Here is a 25614-nt window from a genome sequence, read left to right as displayed (position 1 = left end):
CAACATGAGGAGAGACAGAAACAGCATTAACAGAATTACTCTGCTGAAGAGCTTCTTAAATAAGCTGGTTTTAAGGAGGTACCTATTGCATTGGGGATCAGTTGATCGCCGTGGATCCAACCTGCAAGTTGCTGTGGGCCCAGTGAAAGAGACTGTGAGCAATGATGGGTGGTCAGAGAGAGAAGAGGGAGAAGACTGGGAGGAGGAGATATTGGAAGCTGAAGTGGTAACAGGGCTTAGTGAGCCAGAAGAGGCTGTTGCAGAGAGAAGTTCAAAATCAGAAACAGAAGAGGAGGGAGGCCAAGAGGCAGATATGAGTCAGGCTTTTGAAGAAGCAAGGGTGTCTCCTCCTGCTGCTGCGACCAGCTCCCCTCCTTCCAGTCTACTATGACCAAGAGAGGGCTGAAGTGAGAGGAGCACAGGTAGCCATGCCAACATAGTCCCAGATTGCTTGGGGAAAACCCAGGAGAGGAAGAGACTTAGGCAGCAGTGGGAAGACGAGGACCTTGAACTCATACAACTGCCTCATAGGGCCAAGGCCTACTGAAGAGTTGATGTGCTCATTAGGCCTGACACCCCTGAGTAGATTTTGTTTCTCCTAATAAAGAGTTAACTTTTCTGACAACCTGTAAACTAGCAAAAATTTAAGAACCAGCTCTAACCTGTGTTGGAAATGTAAAGAAGTAGAAGGAACTATGTATCATATGTGGTGGAATTGCAAAAGGATAAAGGAATTTTGGGAAATGATCTACAATGAGCTAAAAAAATGTTTAAACTAACCTTTGCCCAAAAAAAACCCAGAAGCCTTTCTCCTGGGGATTATAGGTGTGGAGATACCAAAAGATTTAAGGAGATTATTTATGTATGCAACCACAGCTGCAAGAATGCTGGTAGCCCAATGTTGGAAAGGAGAGAACATACTGACAAAAGTGGAATGGCAGACAAAATTATTTGAGCAGGCTGAGATTGTAAGATTGACAGTGAAATTTAGGAATCAAGGTCAAAAATTTAACTGAGAATGGGATAAATACAGACAGTACTTAAAAGATCACTGTAAACATGTAAAATCCTTGGCAGACTTTGAATGGCTACTGCAATGTGAGATAATTCTTGGAAGTATTGGATAATTTCAAAATAGATGCTGTTTAATATGCAGTTGATATAGAAATGTAGAGAACCCAGGTTGGGGAGGAAGGAAGTCTCAATATGGGAATAACTTTACCTTGTTCCCAACTTTTTTTTTATTACTTCTTTTATTTACACTACTGATGGAGAGTTACAACTGTGATTCATTATAAAATCAATAAAGATTAAATAATAATAATAATAAAAACCTTCACTGACTCTGTGTGATTTATTGCTTGCTCACTCCTGACAGTTGTTGATTGAAGCAGAAAAGTGTTGTTGATGGAAGCAGAGAAAGGACTAAGCCATGGGTAGGCAAACTAAGGCCCGGGGGTCGAATCCGGCCCAATCACCTTTTAAATCTGGCCTGCGGACAGTCTGGGAATCAGCGTGTTTTTACATGAGTAGAATGTGTGCTTTTATTTAAACTGCATCTCTGGGTTATTTGTGGGGCCTGGCTGGTGTTTTTACATGAGTAGAAGGTGTGCTTTTATTTAAAATGCATCTGTGGGTTATTTGTGGGGCATAGGAATTCATTTCTTTTTTTCCTTCAAAATATAATCCAGCCCCCCACAAGGTCTGAGGGACAGTGGACTGGCCCCCTGCTGAAAAAGTTTGCTGACCCCTGGTCACTAAGCACACACACCCTTTTCTGCGTCCCCACTCAAAATAATCCTCTCCCAGAGTGGCTTTCCCTGGCCTGCGTGAGTCTGTGTGCATACATTTTAAAGCAGAGGTGTTATTTTGATAGACTATAACTCCCAGCAGGACACGGGTGGTGCTGTGGGTTAAACCACAGAGCCTAGGACTTGCCAGTCAGAAAGTTGGCGGTTCGAATCCCTGCGACGGGGTGAGCTCCCGTTGCACGGTCCCTGCTCCTGCCAACCTAGCAGTTCAAAAGCACATCAAAGTGCAAGTAGATAAATAGGTACTGCTCCAGCGGGAAGGTAAACGGCGTTTCCATGCACTGCTCTGGTTCGCCAGAAGCGGCTTAGTCATGCTGGCCACATGACCCAGAAGCTGTACGCCGGCTCCCTCGGCCAATAAAGCGAGATGAGCGCTGCAACCCCAGAGTCGGCCACGACTGGACCTAATGGTCAGGGGTCCCTTTACCTATAACTCCCAGCAGCATCTGTAAGGCCAAAGGTTTTCCATCCTTCCTTTAAAGGTTTTCAGGGTTCTGCAACCCTGAGTTTAGCTATAACAATCTCCCCCTCAACAGCTGCCTTTAAGTTACGAAGCAATCCTGCTTTATTTTCCTCCCCTTTTAGAACCAATAAGCAACCTACAGATGGTACGGAGATCTAAAAGGAAGGGAAGACTCCTAAGAATGAATGCCCTAATGAGCACATCAGACTGTTCTCTAGCAGAAGACAGAATTAGCATCTGTTCTTGTGGAAGCAGACGCATAATGGGTGCTCTGCAGAGTAATACCGTTCCCTTACCGTACGGACTCGGTAGGTGCCTGGTGGTCTATCTGCCTGCAGAATTATCAAGCAGCAAAAAATGAGTTTCTTGGGACGAAGGCCTTGCCTGGAAGGGATCAGAACTCATTTGAGCGACGCCAAGCAACCTGATCTGCATTTGCTTTTTGAGTACATAGGATCTACTTATTTATTTATCCTGCTACTTCTGTTGGCAGAGGCCCTATTTTGTATACAGTGGTACCTTGGGTTACAGACGCTTCAGGTTACAGATGCTTCAGGTTACAGACTCTGCTAACACAGAAATAGTACCTCGGGTTAAGAACTTTGCTTCAGGATAAGAACAGAAATTGGGCAGCGGCGGTGCAGCGGTAGTGGGAGGCCCCATTAGCTAAAGTGGTGCTTCAGGTTAAGAACAGTTTCAGATTAAGAATGGACCTCCAGAACGAATTAAGTTCGTTCCACTGTACAGGGACGTGGGTGGCGCTGTCGGGACGTGGGTGGTGCTGTGGGTTAAACCACAGAGCCTAGGACTTGTCGATCAGAAGGTCAGCGGTTCGAATCCCCACAATGAGGTGAGCTCCCGTTGTTTGGTCCCTGCTCCTGCCAACCTAGCAGTTTAAAAGCACGTCAAAGTGCAAGTAGATAAATAGGTACCACTCTGGCGGGAAGGTAAACGGCGTTTCTGTGCGCTGCTCTGGTTCGCCAGAAGCAGCTTAGTCATGCTGGCCACATGACCCGGAAGCTGTACACCGGCTCCCTCAGCCAATAAAGCGAGATGAGTGCTGCAACCCCAGAGTCGGTCACGACTGGACTTAATGGTCAGGGGTCCCTTTACCTTTACCACTGTACAACGATCAGGAAAGAAAGTACTTGAAGTAGCGGAAACGGCAATGGAGCGTCAAGTGTTGCCTGTCCTTTCCTACTATAGTAAAAGTCTCCATTCTATATGCAAGTATTTACAGTGTAATGCTTCTGCAAAGCTACTCAGAAGTTAGCTTCTGCCTGAGTTCAATGAGACCTGCCCCGAGATATGTACAATTGCACTATCCATCCTTGGGGGACTCCATTCTCTGATGCTGTCCCTTGAAATTTTCCATAGGGGAACAGTTAGGGCATGATGTGGGGGACTGAGGTTTGTGCATAATGTCCTGATGTCCTGACGTCATGAGCAAGCATTGTGCCTCCCTAAACTGGGCAGAATCTTCCCGGGCTTTGGGAAGAAGGTGCCAGGGCTCTGACAGGATGTTGGAGCCCTTCTGCCTCCAGGTGGGCTTGGGAAAGGTGGCAGGAGGGCTCTTGGACCCGTTGGAGCCTCACACCTACCTCCCTAAGGTGGGCAGAAGCTTCCCGGGCTTTGGGAAGGAGGTGCCAGGGCATCCCTAGCTGGCAGGACCAGTGGCCATGGCTGATGAGAACTGTAGTCCAAAAACAGCTGGAGATCCAAGTTTGGGAAACACTGATTTAAAGGCAAACCTACCACATTTGAACTTTCCAAAAGGGAAACACACCCATTCTTTGAAGTTTGCACTTCTTCAGCCAAGTAATGTTTACAAAATAATATAAATAAATAAATAAATAAATAAGGCAGGGTAAAGTACAGGTAGTTATTATTATTATTATTATTATTATTATTATTATTATTATTATTACTACAAAGCAATTTCCTCGTATATGGTGCATTTTGGATTAGAAAATAGCATCCCAAAAATGCACCATATGTAGGGGAAATGCTTTGCAAAAATGTATGTATTAAGAGAAATTCACACTAAAATGATGCATTTTCATAAGAAGCTGAAAAAAAATACTGTAAACTGACATGGAAATGTGAAGAACTGAATTTATGACTGAAAACGTGAGAAACTAAAATTGACAGATTCTCCCATCCCTAACTTATACAGTACTGGTTTCTCCAACAATTATCAGGGTGAGGTCTTTCCTTTTCACTTTGTGGTAGCAAAACCAGCAAACGTTTCTGTAGCACATGGAGATGATCACATGTGACCATCGTCACCAACATTGAACTCTCATAATAAGCTCTCATGAACCACTTTGTCATCTGAGCAAGGGGGGGGGGATGCCCTGAACTGCTCCCAGCAGCGGCAAAAACCAGCCGTTGAAGCTTTTTGCAGCCCAGAGATAAACATTGCAGCTTGCTAATGTATGCAGCATAACTACTGCCAAAGGCCCAGGAACGAGCGGTGACTGTATACTTAAGTAACTCTAAATACTGTATACTTAGTAGCTCTAAAATGAGCAGTTTATGTTGGCGGATGAAACAATGTGATGCAATCTAGGATACTGAGAAGCTGGAACATTTGCAGAGGAGGGCAACCAAGATGATCAAGGGTCTGGAAACCAAGCCTTAGGAGGAACGGTTGAAGGAACTGGGTATGTTCAAGCCTGGAAAAGAGGAGACTGAGAGGAGCTATGATAGCCATCTTCAAATATCTCAAGGCCTGTCACATGTAAGATAGGGCAAGCTTGTTTTCTCCTGCTCAGGTGGGTAGGACCCAGCCCAATAGCTTCAAGTTACAAGAAAGGAGATTCGCACTGAACCTCAGGAAGAACTTTTTAATGGTAAGAGTGGGAAAGTCTCCCTTGGTAGGTTGTGGACTCTCCTTCCTTGGAGGTTTTTAAACAGAGGCTGGATGGTCATCTGTCATGAACTGAGATTGAGATTGAGTTGAGATTCCTGCATAGCAGGGTGTGCTGGTCCCATTGGTTTCCGTGAGGCGAGGTCTGAGTCCAGTCCGAAGTCGAGGGAGCAGTATTGAGGCTGTCCGTCAAAGCTGAAGCTGGGTCCAAGGCAGGGAGTCGGGTGAGGTCAGGCGATCTGGCAGGACAGGGTGCAGGCAGGAACTGGCTACCAACAACGTTGCTCCCGCAACCTGGGACTGGGCTGGCTGGCTTTTATCTGCCCCGAGGCATAGGGCGGCCCCGGTCCACAGGTGACTCGCTTCTCCTGGCCTGGAGGCGAGCACTCCTCCTGCGGGAACTTAGTTCCCTCCGCCTCTCTGCCCTGGGCCTCTGCAGCTCAGGAGAGCCTGGAGGGTTACTGGATCCAGAAGCAACCTCAGCTTCCTCTGACAGGGTTGAGAGTGGAGCACCTGCAGGCAATGGGTCCTCCATCACCTCAGGAGCCAGAGCAGACTCAGCTGGTGCCTGCACCTGAGGATCCAGCACAAGTGAGGACCCTTCAGGCTCAAGCCCCAGCCCCGGCTAAGCTGGTTCTGGAGGCGGGGACTCCTGTGCAGGCTGGGATTCCTTAGCCTCAGCCTCCGAGACCAAATCCCAAGCCATCACACCGGGGTTGGACCAGGTGACCCTCAGGGTCCCTTCCAAGTCTACAATTCTATGATTCTCCTCCCCATCACATCACGGCAAGAGAAAACAGGTCAGTGTGGGAAAGAGTGGGGTATGTTGGTGTGTGCACATGGGGGCTGGATCATCACCTTGTCGTGGTGAGTGGGCTTGCATGTTCCTATGACCCTTGTGAGTGAAGCCGTCGGGGAATCTCGTACTCCCAGCAGGGTCACCCAAGGCAGTAAGGTCGAAGGGAAGGAGCTAGGCAAATAATGATCCAAGAAGTCCTCGACGGCAGAACAGGCGGATGATAACAAGCGGTATGTTACAACAGCTGTGAAGGCAGAAGAAGGTTGCAGCAGATCTACCGGTTTGTCGTAACTACTCATGCCATTGGAACAGAGCCTTACTGTGAAGACTGTGCATTGATCAGCGCGCACTGATCTACACACATAAAACAAATTCACGCACAGGCGTCTTCCAAAAACCCAACCCAAAACCCATCAGGACGTGCTAAGAGGAAGCCAAACCCTCACCGTGATCAACTCCCACCCGGAAACCAATGTCCCCACTGTGGAAGGAAGTGTGGATCCAGAATTGGCCTCCACAGTCACTTACGGACTCATTGTTAAAACCGTGTTTATGGAAGACAATCTTACTCGGCTACGAGTGATCGCCAAAGAAGAAGAAGCATGGGTGCTTATTGCCTCAGCCCTTGCACCTCTCGGCCTGGTTGTCAAACATTATTTCCAGTATCACATGGAACTGCCTTTCTCTCCCATGACTGCCTCTCCTCTTTAATCTTTGTTTAAATTGCCTCTCTTTACAGCAAGCCCCACCACCCTTAACTCTGTTAATTTACTCTGTAATGCTGATCTAATAAGTACTACATAATATCATCGCACAGAATGCTACTATTAATACCTGCGCAAGCAGTCTGTGACTGGTGCTGCATTTGCAATTTCGAGAGCGTGCATCAGCCGCTGCTGATAGTTTGGCAGCACCAGATTCATCCATTGACCTCAGCAGACATCCAGCACAATGGGCCTATAACCTCCTTTCTCCTTGGTGGGTAATTTGGCAGCCAGGAAAATTATGTTGCTACAGCAGAAAGTTAACGTCTAGGGAAGGGATTGTGGCACCAGTTCAAGCAGAAGCTGAAACAGTAGGAATCCAAGGAACTATGCTGCCGTGCCTTCTATGAGCTTCTCAGAAACTTGAAACTGGGAAATAAGGTCCCTTGGAGCCCCGTGGTTTTGGAGACATCTTAACAGGGCTATGAAATCATAGTCGGAGAACTAAACACATCAAATGATGGGCTGGTTCATACTGAAATAGGCTGCCGTCCAACCATACCTCATTATGTACTTTGAGCATTTCATGGCCTTTTGATACCAATTTTTACAACAATCCACTACTGTATCAATGTATAAATGTACTGTATCAATGTAGAAACCAGCCCACTGCACAAAGGTAAAATTTACATGTATAGTGTGGAGAGGGCCATGGCCCGAAGGAACAAAATTCTGAAGGGGTGCAACAAGGTGCCCCCGTGCAGGTTGTGGGTTTCACAGGGATCCTTGTCCCACCTTGGCAAAAGTGGGAGAGCAACCTATCAGGGGACTGCCACCACCACCACCCAGGTGCATCCTGGTGGGCCCTGTCCCCAGCTCCCTTTCATTCCCTGCATGCCTGCTGCTGGGGGTCTCTGGGCCCTGGAACCCAGCCTGGCCTCACTATCACATCCCTGGTAGAGGTCAGCAATCACAGAGGCTCTGCACAGGCCAGATAGAGGGTTCCATATACCTTCCTCATGCTCCTGATGGCACATTCCTGAGGCCAGGCCACCTTTCAGTCTCCAGGCTGGTGGGGGGTCTCTTTGGCAGCACTGATAGCTAGCCTGCCCTGGGTGACAGCAACCCACGCTATGTCACTGTCTCCACTCACTTTTTTCCCTCTGGTCCCACCCATCACCTGCATGTGGTCCTCAGCAAGCTGTCCAAAAGGGAACGCAACTCTCGAGCTGGAAAAGGTCTCTCTCCTCTGTCTGCTGTATATGAACTTGCCAGCTGTAGAGTATCATCGGGGAATTGCTGCAGATCAGACTGATGTTCACAGGACAGCCTCAGGTTCAAAAGTGGCCAACGCTCTCTCCAAACCTAACCCTCCAGCCATGATGCCATGTTAGCTCACTTATGAACCCTTTGAGTGCAGAAGTTGCTGCTGACCCTAATATTCAGATGAGGCTGGTCTCCTTATGGAACTATCATGCACTTAACTCCATAGCTGTTAGCTATGACGTCGAGCCACAGCAAACTATGGCAAGTTCTTAAAGAAATGGGAGTGCCTGATCACCTCATCTGTCTCCTGAGAAATCTCTATGTGGGACAAGAAGCTACAGTTAGAACTGGATATGGAACAACTGATTGGTTCAAAATTGGGAAAGGAGTACGACAAGGCTGTATATTGTCTCCCTGCTTATTTAACTTATATGCAGAATTCATCATGCGAAAGGTGGGGCTGGATGAATCCCTAGCTGGAAGAAATATCAACAACCTCTGATATGCAGAAGATACAACCTTGATGGCAGAAAGTGAGGAGGAATTAAAGAACCTTTTAATGAGGGTGAAAGAGGAGAGCGCAAAATATGGTTTGAAGCTCAACATCAAAAAAAATAATAATGAAGATCATGGCCACTGGTCCCATCACCTCCTGGAAAATAGAAGGGGAAGAAATGGAGGCAGTGGGAGATTTTACTTTCTTGGGCTCCATGATCACTGCAGATGGGGACAGCAGCCACGAAATTAAAAGACGCCTGCTTCTTGGGAGAAAAGCAATGACAAACCTAGACAGCATCTTAAAAAGCAGAGACATCACCTTGCTGACAAAGGTCCGTATAGTTAAAGCCATGGTTTTCCCAGTAGTGATGTATGGAAGTGAGAGCTGGAGCATAAAGAAGGCTGATCGCCGAAGAATTGATGCTTTTGAATTATGGTGCTGGAGGAGACTCTCGAGAGTCCCATGGACTGCAAGAAGAGCAAACCTATCCATTATTAAGGAAATCAGCCCTGAGTGCTCACTGGAAGGACAGATCCTGAAGCTGAGGCTCCAGTACTGTGGCCACCTCATGAGAAGAGAAGACTCCCTGGAAAAAACCCTGATGTTGGGAAAGATGGAAGGCACAAGGCGAAGGGGACGACAGAGGACAATATGGTTGGATAGTGTTCTCGAAGCTACCAGCATGAGTTTGACCAAACTGCGGGAGGCAGTGGAAGACAGGAGTGCCTGGCATGCTCTGGTCCATGGGGTCACGAAGAGTCGGACATGACTAAACGGCTAAACAACAACATGACGTCGAGACTACCGACAATTTGCAAATTCAGAAAGCGTGACAGGCTGCAGTCCTCAGATCACTTCCTTGAGAGCAGTGTGGTGCCATCCAGATGTTGTGGACTACAGCTCCCTCAATCTATTACCACTGGCCATGCTGACTGGGGCTGATGAGAGTTGTGGTCCACAACATCTGGTGGAAGCCACATTGCCTGATCCTGCTCTGAAGCCCATCTTGCTGAAGGAAAAATATTAACTCAAGCAACCAGACCGTCAGCATGCACTTCTCTAGTCTAGTCCTTAGAGTATACTCAAAGCATGTAGTTGAATTTCTCAGAAAACAATTTCCAGGAAACTTTTTGGAAAATAACCAGTCCCTTCCTGGCCAAGTGGCTTCTCCCTTTTTCCCATTAACAAATTTTGGGCATGGATCCTGTTTTAATACTGCACAATCTTATTTTGATATCCCTAAAGGAAGCCATGAGCTTGGCACTCATTCTTCTTGATTCTCCTCCCTCAACCGATTACTTCCTTCATCCAACAATATGAGCTAACAATGGAGTTTCTTTGCCCGAAATTTCTCAGAAGAGAATTTTTGTTGTAGTTGAGAAAAATGGTTAAAATTTTCACCACCATGTCAAAAATATTTGGCAAAATACACCACTCCTAATTGTCCAACCGTTCCAAACATAATTTGGGGAGGGAAATTGTGCTCGGGCCTAGAATTTGACCCCACTGGATTAATATCCACCCACTGAAAAACTGCTGGATCTCAATTCATGAACTGCTTCAGTTGCTCAAAGTTATAACAATTCGGTGTATCTCGTTTGCAGCACAGGCTAACAACACAAACACTTGAGCCTTTCCCCAGCCTGCTCTTTACTTCTTCTACCATTTGATGCTGAGGTTTTCTTGACTCAGCTTGCAGTTCCACCAACTTTAGTTTTTGAGTTCAGTAATAACAAGCTCCATCTGCTGACTGCTACAGCGATAACGTCAAGGTGCAAATGAGTGGGAGGAGCTTTGCGTATGATTGGTTAACTTAAAGTCTCCTTGTGCATCTGGAAGCAAAAGAAGTGACATGTAAAGCAGTACCAGGTGACTGGGTCTAGCTGCCATTTAAATCTCCCATCATGCCCTTGAGCAGCAGCACATTTCAGGAAGCTAAAATAGCAGCTAGTCTCGGGCATTATTCATAGTACTGGGCCAGGTGGTTTGTATAAAATGGGGGACCAAGGGGGCCTAGCAGCTGCCCAGGGATAACAGGTGCTGGTACCTGCCCTTGCAGGGACCCAGGGAAGGCTCTTCATGTGGCCCAGCACAACTACAGTGGTACCTTGGTTCTCAAACGCCTTGGTTCTCAAATGCCAAAAACCTGGAAGTAAGTTTTCTGGTTTTCGAACATTTTTTCAGAAGCTGAACGTCCGATGCAGCTGTCTGCTATTGTTTCCAGGGTGCCTGCACCAACCAGAACTGTGTCCTGGTTTTCAAACATATTGGAAGTCAAACAAACAGAATGGATTAAGTTTGGCGCTTTTGTTTTTGCTATTTATTTTGGGTTTTTTTAAAATAGGCTTTTCCGGTTTTTGTGACTGTGTGGAACCTAGTTCAGCTACTGATTGATTGTGTGATGGCAGAAATGGATAAAAGTCCCCCATCCAAACAATGACTATCATCAGTGCAGGTAAGGGGAAAAAATAATTTTAATTTTTATCATATACAATACTGTCTTATTTATTATAGTATAGTACATTGATTATTGCTTTCATTTTATGGATCAATGGTCTTGTTAGATAGTAAAGTTCATGTTAAATTGCTGTTTTAGGGGTTGTTTTTAAAAGTCTAGAACGGATTAATCCGTTTTGCATTACTTTCTATGGGAAAGTGCGCCTTGGTTTTGGAACAGACTTCCGGAGCGGATTAAGTTTGAGAACCAACGCACCACTGTAGTAAGCCACAGCTCACAGCCCTTTGTGACAGACTACCCGGGACCAAATAGGCTCCCTGGGTTCATTGCTTGCTTGACCAAGCATCTGGCTGGCCAGAATTCTATGACTGTTGCTGGTCACAAGTTGTGCAGGCCTGATTTGACCCAGGCAGTCGTACCACCAACCAGCCTTGGTCAACTCCCTTCAGCTACAGCCAGCACATCTGGAGCTCAGCAGGATGGCAAAGCTTATGCCAGATGGAATGTCCTCTGGAAGGCCAGTATCAGTCCCACCAATTAATATTATGCTAATGGAGCCACATAATTCAGCTCTGAAGTCAACTGGTCCAGTATCATAGGTCTTCAAATTCTTCATCAAGGGCTACCATTAGCACTTGATGAATGAACAACAATGGACACAGAAGGGCCGCACCACAGATTCATAGAATCATTATATTATTGTGTCCAGATCTTTCTCAGGACAGGATGGAGTGGCTTTTATTTTTTTATTTGAATGTCTTATTGAAGACTGGCTTGTATTAGGGGCAGCCTGAGTCATGGCCATCATTTATAGTGTCACTGGCTTGTCCAATATGAGCAGCAGGTGCGCGATAAGCAAGTCCAGGGCAAGAGGAACAGAACGTACTCCCAACATTGTCCAGAAGGCAAATCCCAGCCATTCCATTTTCATCTAATTTCTCTGTGTGCTTTAACATGATTTCCAGACTCAGTCTCAGAGCTTATTGAATAGCCTGGGGGCAAAGCGCTGTAGAAAGTATCTCATCTCGATCTTTTCCCCCTGTATATAAACACACACACCCCACTTCCCAGTGTTCAGTGCCACTCTGCCATACCAAGAAATGGAAGTTCTCCTTGTCAAAGTTGAAAGGCTGAAAGAGGGGGCAAAGTCTTCTCTCACTCCAGAAACTGGAGTTACCCAGAAATTGGGAATATCTCTTTACATTTCCCATTTCCTTATATAAGGTGGGGTGGGAATAAATCACAGCACCTGACAACAGTGCAACCTGCCCCCCCCCCACACACAATGAAATACACAATTATTCCCTAAATAGATGCAAAAACTCCTCATGATAATGTGTGTGCGTGTGTGTTTTGCTAAGTAGTTCTGTTTTCCAGCACAAGTTCAGAAAGGGCTGAAACAGGGCCAGGACTCACTGGGGCTCAGTCCCAGGATTTGTTTCCAACCTGCCCCTCGACTTGTGCCTTTAGCAGCAGCTTGATTGGCAGCAATTAGGAGGAGGCAGTGCTCATCTGCACTATTCCACGAAAAAGCGTTGCCAGCTGATTTCTGCAGATCAATCCTCAGCTAAAAGCATAGGAGCAAGTTCTCTCCAGCCAATTGGCAACCCTGCCTGGAACATGTTTTTTGCCTGCTCAGTGAATAACTACAGCCAGCGCCCCCACATTCAGGATGAAGGAGGGGGGCTTTCAAGACAGATGGCTTTCAGGAAGAATTGAGGTCCAATGACTGACTCCCTTGTTAGAGAATCGACACAGTGTTCAGAGATTGCTCTGAACTCCAAGCACCTTAAATGAATTTTGTATAACTGTATCAAGGCATTGATATTGTATTAATTCAGAAACATTTGTAACTTACTCTTGGGTTTTTTAAAAGTGGTTTTTTTTTAGTTACTCTTCAGCATGGGAATTAGACTTATAAGTTAAGACATACATTAAAGAAAGTGAATAGCATATACAGTGGTACCTCAGGTTACATATGCTTCAGGTTACATACACTTCAGGTTACAGACTCTGCTAACCCAGAAATATTACCTCGGGTTAAGAACTTTGCTTCAGGATGAGAACAGAAATCATGCTCTGGCGGCGCGGCGGCAGCAGGAGGCCCCATTAGCTAAAGTGGTGCTTCAGGTTAAGAACAGTTTCAGGTTAAGAACGGACCTCCGGAACGAATTAAGTACTTAACCCGAGGTGCCACTGTACTTGTGTTATTTTGTGGAAATAGCTGCTGCTTTAAAACAAAACAAAACCCAACTTCAATTCTTCCATGTTCACTAACTTCAAACCTACTGCAAAGCCAAACTGGAACCAGGCAGAAGAAACGAAGTGTACTCTGTGTCTAATTTAATTTCACTGCCGGTGGCTCTGAGGTTGCTGCTTTTACTCACCAGGCAGTGATACAAGGACAGAGCATTAAATCAATCTCTTGGGAAGGAACAACTTGCAAAGTAACTAAGAATCTTAGACTTCTACAGAGTATCCTTGTTCCCTTCTCCTTTTGACAAGAACTGTCCTTAAATATTTACATTTGAATGTAATCTCATATAGCTATTTAGAGATAGGTGAAGAAGAGCAGTGTGCCAAGCAGAATAATTTCTAGCAAGGAAGATTATGTAGCTCTGATACTTAATTTAGGGATTGATTAGTCACTGGTTATGACATGCTATACAAGCTTAATGGAGTATTTCCTCTGTTAAAATCAAACAAAGTACATTTCAAATTAATATATTGTGACACTGAACAGTGAGGTGGGCAGGGTGTGCGTGTTTGGTTGTTCACTTGTAATTATACAAAGAATCCTTAGGCTCGCCACACCCGTCTCCAACCTTTCAGAAGTTGGACTACAACTCCCATCATCCTTGACCATTGGCTATGTTGCCTGTGGATGATGGGAATTGGAGTCCAATGCCATTTGGAGGGTGAACCAGCTTGGGAAATACTGGTTCAACATAACAAATCTACTCCTAAAGTGCACAGCAAACTACAGTGCAGATTAAATGCATTTAAAAATATACAAGAATAAAGACCTGAACACCTAAGCAAAATATAGATTCCATACTGAAATAAAATGAATTTTCAATTACTATGTTGAGAGGTAGTAATGATACTATTCACCTCCACTGAGGTTCAATTAGTGTATCAACGCCAGACCATTACATGGATGTAAATCCCATTGCCTTCAACATAATCTACTTCATATTTGTTTGAGAATGTGGATTTAAGCCACCTTAGGCAGACTTGTGGGAAAATATGGTCTCCTGGAATAGGCAGGACTTATGCAATGTTCCATGCAATGTTTACTTTCAGGTACAATCTATACAAAACATTCACCACCTTTCAATTAAAGTTTTTGATGTAGCCCTTATGGTAACATTCAGTCTCAGCAAAATGCATAAAAATTTGGTCTCTAACAACACGGATTGCACCCTCAAAATCAATGGGACTCAGTCTGTTCAAGCAGCCTTGAATCTTCCTTGGATTTTGAATTAGGGTTGCAATTTAGCTTGAAACGTTCTCTCCCTGTGAATTAAGGAGCATTGTTGAATTACGCACTGCCTTAACTTGCCTTTGGTGTATAAAAGCCATCTTACAAATCAACTACTCCGCAACTATTTCAGTGGCTTCCTGGATGTATAAAGAAGATGCTATATGTTTGGCTGAATTGAAAAAGGACAGAAAATCCTGATTCCAAAAAGGCCACAGCAGCTGAACCCCGCACACACAACCTGAAGCTGACGACCCTAAAGAGGCATTTGGAAGAACAGCATCTACATTTTCCCAGAGAATCTTCTATCTTCTTGACACCAGTTGGCTACCCTGCCAAGCACCTTAGACTAGCTGCCAGGTTTTCACTCCGACTTCTCTGCATGCAGAGAAATAAATTGCCCAGTGATGGGTTGTAAAGGGAGATCCCTGATTTGTATTCTCATTAGTGAATTAAGGAAGGAGAGATCAATCTTCTTACCTTGAACTGACAGACGCAAGTCACGGTGTCTCCAATTCTTAAGCACTCTCCGTCAAATTTACAGGTATTGGTGTCGCAGAGAAAGAGATCGTTTTCTCTGTCATCATAACCTCAAACGCAAAGAGAAAAATGCTGTCAGCCTTGGGTCTGGCAAGGAATATCAGACAGGGGCAGTTGCTTTTCTATGTATGTAGCACACCTAACATTGTTGATGAAGCAATGTGCAATCTAGAAAGGTTGTCTTCTCATCCTCGCTTTGCCCGTTTCCAGAGGAGTTTGCAGTCCCTGTTAATCTCCCAGCTCCTCCTCTCCTTCTTCTATGAAAGTAGTTTCCATTTCCACAAAAAACAAGCATTTGGTTGCAAAGCAACATGATTCTGCACCCCTCCCCATGAAATCTTCTGGTCCAAAGTCTTAGAATGGGCATTTCTCCAGGCAGTGACATAACAAAGCCCCCTAATAATAAAGATAAACAGGCTATGTGCTTTTTGTGATAGGCTGTCTGATTCCAATGAAGATTGATCACCTCCAGGTTAATAGGAGGGGTGCCAGCTTCTCGACAGAGCTGCTGAAAGGAGACCCAGCTCCTTTCCTCCAGTTTTGACAGGCAGGCTAACAAATCTGGCTGGAGATTCAGCTCATGAATGCCAGCTCAGATTTCAGACCTCAGCTAGTTGCCATCCTACTCGGAGAGTGTGTAGCAAGGTATAAAGCCAAACAGCCATATTTGGCTCCAAAGTCGTCAAGATTGTGTTCTATTGATTTTATTAACATCTCTGTGTTCCTAGCCATGTCCTGGTTGTGCAATGAAAATGGAAACACCACCCATAGGGCAAAAGTGACTTATTGACCCTAATGATTACACACACACACACACACACACACACACACACACACACATATACACACATACACACTGCACTGAACTATGGCATTCTAGTTATACACCCAAAGTAATCCCGGGGTAATTAAAAAGAAATAAATTAGAGAGCCACGGTGCTGGGCTAAATAATGCTGTATTTGCTGCAGAGGTTACTGTAACTTGAGATATGGCAAAGTATTGGGCTTCCCATAGTTTGTGAAATCAGATTTGAGTTATAAGATAGAAGTAACATGCTCTGTTATCTATCCAGCATATATGCTGAGAGGAAATGTAGGTGTTTTGTTGACGATACAAAGTTACACAGCATTTTTAGTGAAGGGCAAACTGCATCAAAACCCTACTAGTGTGTTTAGAAATGTCTCTGTGTGCAGCTGTAGATACACATCTATAGCTGTATGCACAATGTTTATTTTTCTCTCTCTGTGTTGTTGTTTTTTAAAAAAATCTGGAGATGCAGCCTGCAAAAGAAGGTACTCCCAGAAGCATCTGCAAACCAGGATTGTGTGGGAAGCACTGTACAAATGGTAAACACACTCCAGACAGAACTACAATTAACCTATTGAGGATGAGTCTGGCCATAAGAAAAGACAACGGATGGAGAGAGGGGAGGTAACTCCCCACTGCTTCTTCCTTATTCAATTAGTACATTTTACTTGAACTGTGTCTGGCAAACCACTTTAAGCAGGGCTCAAGCTGTCTAGAGAAACAAGGAAAAGGCAAGTCTGTTTCATGACAGAAAGAGGAGGAAAGACCCTCAGCAGCCGATTCTAGATTATCTTGCTTTGTGTGCTGTGTGAATTTGGGAATAAACACTTGCTCTAAGTTCCCTTCAAGAACAACAGGATTCCTTTTTTAAAAGCTAAGAGGGGGGAAAGCAGAGAGATAAAAGGTTTCAGGCAACCCCAATCTCTGTTTTTAAAAATAATATATACAGCATAGTCTTAAAAGCTTTAAGGCAGGTGGGGGGGGGGGGTGGAATAGCTTCCCAGATTAGCAAATTTGCTGGTTCTTCGAAAGGAGATCTAACCCAGCCTGCAAGATCCTATGACCTCTCAGAGAATCACAACTTGATTTATAGCATCTTCCCCGTCTCTCTCCTGCTCCAACTTTTAACACTTCTAAAAAACAATAAAAGATCCACCCTTTGCGAGTTACCTGATTGCGTCCAGACTGTGCAAGTCTGCAGAGATGATAATCAAAAGCCCATTTGAAGCACAGGCAATTAAAAAGGTGGCGAAGCAAGTAGAGAAAGATCTATAGATACTTTCCTGCCCTCTTTGCTGACCAGCCATTCTATTCCTTTCGCATCAAATCCGACCTGTAATTTCCAGACAGCTGCGCGATGTGCCAGCGAGGTTTGGAGAGACTGGCTCAACCCCACCCCTCCGATCTCTTTTTAGAAGATGCTTTCGTTTAGAGACGGATGGGCATTGCTGTACATTTCTCTTCCCCCCCCCCACCCCCGCTCCCGCTCCCCGAGCTTACCAGAGCAATTCCAGCCGGTAGGCGTTTGGCAGTCACTTAAGGAGGTAGGGAAAGCTGCAAGTTTCACCGGTCGGGCTACGATGAGAAACAACACCGGCAGCAGCAACCAGCAAAAGCAATCGCAAAGTGTCCAGCCGCTGCTCCACTGCCGAGGTGGGGAAGATTCCCACAACACCATGACTTCGTAACTCAACTCCGCAGCCGCAGCAAGACGGAACGGCAGCGTCCCCCAAAAAGCGAATGGCTCTCTCGGGCTGACGGGGGGATCCTTAGCATCCCGGGGGCCCCAGCCAACAGCAGGTTAGGAAGAGGCACCCAGGTCCTGGCATGGTGATGATGGCGAGGATGATGATGATGATCCTGAGAGTTTCAGCAGAGATATCCAGGGGCCTGGCCCAGCCCGGGGAACGGCATGAGCAGGGATGGTCAGGAAGGAAGAAGAAGAAGAAGAGGAGGAGGAAGAGGAGGACCAGGAGGCTGGAGCAGCCGCTGCCATAAAGGGGTCGGGCTGGGCTGGGCTTGGGGGAAAAGAGAGTCAAGGCACCTCGCAGCTCCGCAGCCGCTGCCTCCTCTCCTGCTCTGCCGCCCGCATCCCTCTGGCGTTGGGAAAGCAGCAGGTCCCCTCAGCCCGCCGGGGTCACGTGGCGCAGGCAGCGCGGGCCGTGATTGGACGAGCGGGATGCAGGTCCCTGCGAGGGAGGAGGAGGAGGAGGCGGCGGCAGCTGGAGCGAGAGATGCTGATGCTGCGCCCGCTCCGCGCTCGGCAAGGCGAGGCGCACTGGGGAGGCTCTCAGGCGGCGGCAGCAGCAGCAGCAGCACCCAGCCCCACCCTGGGAGCTGGCTGACTGAGGGACCATCCAGCAGGCAGAGCAAAGAGGAGGAGGAGGGAGAAGCGGCTCCCGGAGGAGGATGGATTGGCAGGGTGGTGGGGGGCAAAAGAAGGGCGGCAGCAGCTGCACCTTGCCAGGTAAAACAGCCGCCCCCGTCCGTCACCTGGCGGAAAAAATCCCGGCTGAATCTGCAGCGAGGAGCGTCGGGCGCACTGTCGAGCCGCGGGCGCTTCGCCCGCTGCTGCACTGGCGAGGAGTGACTGAGAAAAGGCACACGCACTCCTTGCACTCAGCCCCAGGCAGCAGGCATGGGAAGTTGGCTGCGGTCAGCACGCATGTGCAAGCGCCGTTGGCGAGTGAGTGTGTGTGTCTGCGCGCGGGGGGTGGTTTGCACTGACCGCTGCATGTCTCCAAAGTGGCCCCGTCGGTGTGCATGCTCGCTCCCTGATCCACCTGTGGGCTGTTGTTGTCTAAAGGACTCGGAGCGCCGAGGCGAGTGCCCGGCTTGGAGCACCTCGCAGGAAAGCCTCGTATCCCCCACGGAGGCGTGGGTCCCAAGCGTGGGGGATGTTCCCCTTGCGCGGAGACCCCACGGGTGGGCTGCTCCAGCCACCAGATTGGCCTCTGCGCTCGCTCGGATCGGCTGATCCTACGTGGCCACCTGCAGTGCCTCCTTGCGAGATTTCAAAGTTCCTAGTCGAGGTCTAAAGGGTATGTTGCTTTCCCCCCCCCCAATGAAGGGGAGGGGGTAGGAGGGAGCAGAAAGAATAAAGTGGCTGTCACGCGAGGAACCGCAGATCGGATGCGAAAAGGGACAAATGGACCTGAAGGCAGAAGTCCAAAGGTGGTGACATCCAGCGCGCTCTCGGAAGCGGGTGTCCTCTTCCGGGAGAGCTGGTGCGGGCGCGATTCCCCACTTGACTCCCGCAGAGGCAGCGCCCAAGGGCCGTCCTTGGAGCTAGCCATAGGGACCGAGGTCCCTTCGGTCCCCCCAATAAAATATTTGAGGGGGCTGCCCTCACCCCCCAAGTTGATGGACATTGCCATTCAAATGATGTCCGTGTGCTGCGTCTGGTGATCGATTACGTGGACTCCCCAATATTTTATTTAAGTTGGCACTCCTGGAGCTAGTAACCGTCGGGTGACGGCTTCATTCAGGAGGGGCTGGGGTGGGGTGGGGGCGAGGGAGATGAGGGGATCCCTAAGTTTGCCACCACCATCAGAGCCACTTGGACATATAGATTATAGAAGAGATTCCCTTGCCTTCTCCCTTCCGCCTTCCTAACTCCACACACACTCAGCACAGATGCGCAGGCCCAAAGTCCAGTGTTTTGACAGTGGGTGCGTGCATGCTTGTTTAGTTATTTTTTAAATCTCTTGTTTTGTCTGGCTTTTGTCTTAACGGCGCCCTTCCGTCATCCAGTCGCTCCCCTCCCCCCCTCCCCAGTAACCAGAGAAGGGAGGCGAGGACCCTGTCTTTCGGAAGCCAGGAGAAAGAATTCATTTGGATTTCTTCAACCTTTCTCCGCTCCCTCTCCGTGGAAAAGACTCACTCTCCGTGCCTCACATAACAGAACTGGAGGTGGATGAGGAGCTAAGCTCTCCGCACCCACCAGCTCCAAGTGACCCGTCTCTCTCTCTCTCTCTGGTATGCCAGAAAGCTGGGATCGGTCTCATTCAGGTAAGGATTGCGCTACCCTCCCACTCCCAACTCCCACCTCCACCCAGCCCCCACAATGTCCCGCCCACTTTCCACACTCTTGTTCTCCTTTCTCCACAAAGACTCCATTTTTGACGCGCGCGCCCCGCGCAAACCCTCCCAGTAACCCAACCCATCAGAGATCAATTTGCCCAGACGGCATCAAAGAAATCGTTTGCTAGACAACAGCAGCTTAATGCATTTATAGGAGGAAGGGAGATGCCCATTAAAAAGAGCGAAAGGGAACTGTCATCTAATATCCAAGGAAGGAAGGAAGGAAGGAAGGAAGGAAGGAAGGAAGGAAGGAAGGAAGAGATCGCGCCTTGAACCCGAGTTCTGTAACAGCAGAAGAACGCTCGTGGCTTAGCTAACGATTTTGCAACCTTCGAACTTGCAAGGCGCGCCAGACTTTCCTTTCTTTCAAAGCAGCCAGGGAGGCAGGCTGAGCAGCTTTGTATGAAAAAGAACCCACTGCAGCAAAAAAGAAAAGTGCATATGATACAATTACGATGATAAAGATGAACTTCGCGAAGCTTCTGCTTCCAAAACATTGAAGGGTCTTGGGAGATGACCACGTACCTTCGCAATAACATTTAACCGCTATTCAAGGGAATCCGAAATAAATGCACAAGAATCACGCAGCCCCTCCTGCAAAACACACGCACCAACTTCAGCAGATTTCATGGCTGTGAAGGATTAAGAAGTGCAAGTACATCCCGTCAAGATCCCCTCCCCCTTTTTTTGCATCTGAATTATTGAACTGCACAATACACCCCCCCCCGGCAAACGTTTGGGGTTTTTCCCTTTTCTCTCTTTCTGCGGCTTCATTTGTACAGACTATAGCAGTAGCCACCGAGGAGCAGACCCACAAAACTCCACCATGTGGCAGGAGAACATCATCAGTCACTGGATATTGCATTATGGAAGAAGCAGTTAAATAAATAAATGGCTCCTAAATGAATTCCTAGAGTCAGATGCTGTCAGCAAAGGGAGAGCTGGAGAGACCGGAGTGCGTTGCTCGCAGGATCACTTAAGGGTTATGTGTCAGAGGATTTTAAAAGGCGGAGCAGAGTGTTTCTAATTATTTTTTGTTTTTGTTTTTTTTTAAAAACCAAACAAACCAACCAACCAATGATATTGGGTTTTGAGAACATAACCAGAAGTAAATACTTGGGAATAAATTTTTTTATATTCAGGTACCACCAGGAGGGAAGGAAAACGTCTTCTCTAAGACCCAGGGAGAGTAACTAACAACACTTCAAGCTTATTAAAAAGCTTGGTGCTGTGTATAACGTGGAGCTGGGGCTGGAGAGGTTGCGGTGCTCACTAGGTGACTGGGGCTAAGCTACCTTTTTTTACCTTATCTCTGTGGGATGTAAAAATGTATTGCAGTCAAATACAGTGGTACCTTGGTTTACAACCATAATTCGTTCCAGAGGTCCGTTTGTAAACCAAGACAGGTTGTAACCCAAGGTGCGCTTTTGCCAATGGGGCCTAAAAAAAAATGTTCATAATCCCCCCAAAATGGGTTGTAATCCAAAAAAAGTTTGCAAACCGGGACACGCACTTCCGGGTTTGACGTGTTTGTAATCCAAAACGTATGCAAACCAGACTGTTTGCAAACCAAGGTACCACTGTACAACATTCCTACAATGCACATGCTGGGGAATGCTTTGTATCACTCAGGAGAAAACTTGCTAGTTCCTCCTGAGCTGGGACAGACTTCCTTTGCATGCGACTTAATGTGGGTGTGGCCTGTTCTTGGACAGAGGAGCACATGGCCTCCATGTTCTGTTCTTCGTGTTCTCCATTTTTGTGTTCCTAAGAGTTAGGAGAAGTGACTGCTGAGTCGCAGTCACTTGAGACCATTTCCCTTATGGGATAGTTCACATAGTTATACGTTGTTCCTTTGGGGATCTTATTGTGAACTGGATGATTGTCAGTAAACTAGTTTTATGTTAACTTTAATCAGATGGTCGTGTCTATTCTTTTAGAAGGGATAGAAAAGGGATCTTGCCAAGAATCTCAAATAGTGAGGCTCAGACGAGCCAGCAACTATCTAACCGCTGTGCTAATTTAAAAGGGGGATTGTTTAACAACTCTGCTAAGCTATAGAACTTGCTGACACAAGTTAGCAAGGATATCATAAAATAATATGTCCTCTCCTGCCTTCCTAAACATCCCCACAATCTCTGCCTAACCTACCTTACAGGAACATAGAATTGTAGAGTTGGAAGGGACCCTGAGGATCATCTAGTCCAACCCCCTGCAATTCAGGGATACGCAGCTGTCCCACACGGGGATAGAACCTGCAACCTTGGTGTTATCAGCACGGCGCTCTAACCAGTTGAGCTATCCAGGGTAAAATAGCATGAACCCCAGGTACGTTGCTGTGGTCTCCTTGGAGAAGGGGCGGGACATTAATGTTGAATTAAATCTGAATATCAAGTTCCTCTCTCATATATCCATATTCAGTTCATTACTTGGGAACTCTATACATGGATTTTGGCAGAAATGTGGACGGATCATATGGCAGAAATGTGGAGTCTGACCATTGTGGAATACTTAGTGGCTTATGCCAAGTCCAGCTAGCTCAATATTGTTAACAAGGACTGTCAGTAGCTCTTGGAAGTTTCAGATGAAGTCTTTTCTAGCTATGCCCTACCTGAAGATGCCAAGGATTGAGCCAGGCTTAATTTGCATACAAAGCAAATTAGTAAACAGCGGACCCTCTTAGGCTGACTCCTAAGCATTTCCAAGAGCTTTAACTCAGCTGAGTCAGGAGCACTGCATAGTTAGTACAATCCTCTATTCCAGTGGTTCCCAAATAGTTTTTTTAAAAAAGGTAAAGGTAAAGGACCCCTGGATGGTTAAGTCCAATCAAAGGCGACTATAGGGTGCAGCACTCATCTCGCTTTCAGGCCGAGGGAGCCAGCGTTTGTCCGCAGACAGCTTTCCGGGTCATGTGGCCAGCATGATTAAACCGCTTCTGGAACAACAGAACACCGTGATGGAAATGAAAGTGCACAGAAACACTGCTTACCTTCCTGCCACAGTGGTACCTATTTATCTACTCACACTGGCGTGCTTTCAAACTGCTAGGTTGGCAGGAGCTGGGACAGAGCACCGGGAGCTCATCCCATCACGTAGATTCAAACTGTCGAGCTTCTGATCAACAAGCTGAAGAGACTCAGTGGCTGTAGACACCCCATTTTTCAAAAGCCAAGCCATGGGCCACCCTACTTTTTTGGGGGTGGGGTGGGGGTGGGAAATATCTCTATGGTAGTTTTTGCTATGTGAATGGTGCTGAAGCTCACAGAGTTTTCCTGTAAGTTTGCTAGAGAGCACTCTGCAAGAGACACTCCCGCTGTGCCCCGACAGGGGGATGGCGTAGCCTTATATAACCTCTGCACCTGGCTGGGCACTTCCTCTTTGCTCTTCACCAGTCCAGAAATGTGAGAATATCTGCATGTCTGAACTCCATTCCTCAGACACCATCTTTAGCTAGACTGGGAGTGGCCCCCTAGACCATATAACACTGGTCCTGAAAGACCTACATTGGCTCCCAGTACGTTTCTGAGCACCATTCAAAGAGTTGGTGCTGACCTTGAAAGCCCTAAATGGCCTCGGCCCAGTATACCTGAAGGAGCGTCTCCATCCCCATCGCTCAGCCCAGACACTGAGGTCCAGCTCCGAGGGCCTTCTGGCGGTTCCCTCACTGCGAGAAGTGAGGTTACAGGGAATCAAGCAGAGGGCCTTCTCGGTAGTGGCACCTGCCCTGTGGAACGCCCTCCCATCAGATGTCAAGGAAATGAACAACTATCTGACTTTTAGAAGACATATGAAGGCAACCCTGTTTAGGGAAGTTTTTAATGTTTGATGTTTTATTGTGTTTTCAATATTCTGTTGGTACCCGCCCAGGGTGGCTGGGGAAACTCAGCCAGATGGGCGTGGTATAAATTTGTTGTTGCTGTTGTAGCTGGATTACCATTTTAAGCCTGCCTGAACAAAGCTGCTATATCTGTTATTCTTCAACAAATATTATGAGTGAGTATGTATATGTAGATATATTACCATTTACAAGATAGTTCGTGTGATTATTGTTTTAAAGGGGGGGGGGATACCAGAAGAATCCAGTCTGCCTTAAAGCATCCTGGATTACTTAAACTGAAAGGCTAAAACAAGCCCATCTAAGCTTCCCCTTTAAGCTGCAAAGGGATGCACTCTGCTGAATTCACAAATGTGAGGAAGGAAGGATAGTATCTAATAAATATATCCTTGTCTAGTAGTGATACACACCCCTACACTACCAGCCACTGTGCCCTGTTCTTAGCCGAGTGCAGCCAGCTGCCACCATCAAGTCTTTCTGGTCAGTGCATGCTTGTCTCTCATAGTGAAAAGGTAAAGGTAAAGGGACCCCTGACCATTAGGTCCAACTGTGGGGTTGCGATGCTCATCTTGCTTTTTTGGCAGAGGGAGCCGGCGTACAGCTTCCAAGTCATGTGGCCAGCATGACTAAGCTGCTTCTGGCGAACCAGAGCAGCGCACGGAAACGCCGTTTACCTTCCCGCCAGAGTGGTACCTGTTATGTACTGAAGTTCTCACCCTGGGCCAGCAGGGGGATACTGTAGATAGTTATGCAAATGAAGGATCGAAAAGTGACGTTCAGTGATTGGATAGTTTTAGAAAATGGCAACAGTTGCATTGTTCTGGAGCTCTATATAAGCAGGCTGACTGGGCTCCTCAGCCTAGTTCTGTTCTGGCATCTGAATAAAGAAGAACTGTTTAAAGAATCGCTGTGTCGTCTGACATGTTCGCCCACAACCTAACAGTACCTATTTATCTACTTGCACTTTGACGTGCTTCTGAACTGCTAGGTTGTCAGGAGCAGGGACCGAGCAACGGGAGCTCACCCCATTGCAGGGATTTGAACCGCCAACCTTCTGATCAGCAAGTCCTAGGCTTTGTGGTTTAACCCACAGTGCCACCCGCATCCCTCTCTCATAGCAAAAGAATGCCCCAAATCACCAAGCTGTTTGCAATCCTCTTTAGGACCGTACACTAATAGGGTTGGTCCAGTTTCTGACCATTGACACCCGATGTAAGGTGTGTCTCCAGGATACTTTGCTGTTGAATGATTGGCTCAAGCCTTACGGACATCCTCATCTCTTGTCTGGCGTATGCTGAAGCAAAAGGGCTGGCCAGCTGGCAGCCACAGCTGCATCCCAATCTCTACAGCCTCTCTGTGCCAGGTGGGAAGCTGGCCACATCTGACTTGGCAGATGTTCTTCCCAGTGTGAAATGGAAGGATGCTCCGGAGGCCTTTGCAGAGGCTTCTGGGATGCCTCCTTCTTTTGGACGACTGGGAAGCGATATAACCACATTACTCCAGGGGACAAGTGCAGGAAGTGTGTGTACCATTGAGATCAATTAGATGTAAATACCCAACTGCTCATTTTGAGCTCTACAGTTCTGAATGGGACTTAGTCGTGGCTGACTTTTGCTGGATCGAGTTTGGTCGACGTTTCAGCCCTATGGAGCATGCCTTATTCTACCTCTGCATTCCCAAAAAAATCCAAAATGACTCTACATCTATGAAAAAACCTCAGGAAACACATCCTCTAAGCATCTTTCTGTCTCACATAGACTTTTAAAAATGCAGTAGTGAAACATTACTTTTGCAACTGCCAAGGAAAAGGTTTTTATTTTGAAAAGTAGGAAGGTAGATAAGTAAAAAAAAAAGGAAAAGGAAATAAGGCAGTAGTTTAAAATGATCTAAATATACTCAAAGACAGTCGACATGAGTTTATGTAACAATATCCATAACACCTTCATTTTTTAAATAAAAAAACCAACAAACCCCCACACGTTTTACTTGCAA

At 46.8% G+C, this 25614-nt stretch overlaps 1 protein-coding gene across 1 annotated transcript in view; it reads right to left on the bottom strand.

The window, feature by feature from the left end:
• The window catches only part of TMEFF2 (transmembrane protein with EGF like and two follistatin like domains 2), a 253882-nt gene extending 236101 nt beyond the window's left edge, over positions 1-17781 (bottom strand). Inside the window, exons 1-2 of the mRNA XM_053360539.1 lie at positions 17205-17781; positions 14837-14946 (exon numbers count right to left, since the gene is read on the bottom strand). Of these exons, the coding sequence (XP_053216514.1) occupies positions 14837-14946; positions 17205-17382 (288 nt within the window). The 5' untranslated portion in view covers positions 17383-17781. The remainder of the gene's footprint in view (positions 1-14836; positions 14947-17204) is intronic.
• Positions 17782-25614: the final 7833 nt, after the last annotated feature.

The sequence above is a fragment of the Podarcis raffonei genome, chromosome 1 (assembly GCF_027172205.1).
Source record: "Podarcis raffonei isolate rPodRaf1 chromosome 1, rPodRaf1.pri, whole genome shotgun sequence".
NCBI classification, from domain to species: Eukaryota; Metazoa; Chordata; class Lepidosauria; order Squamata; family Lacertidae; genus Podarcis; species Podarcis raffonei.
This window is presented reverse-complemented; position numbering and strand designations above follow the sequence as displayed.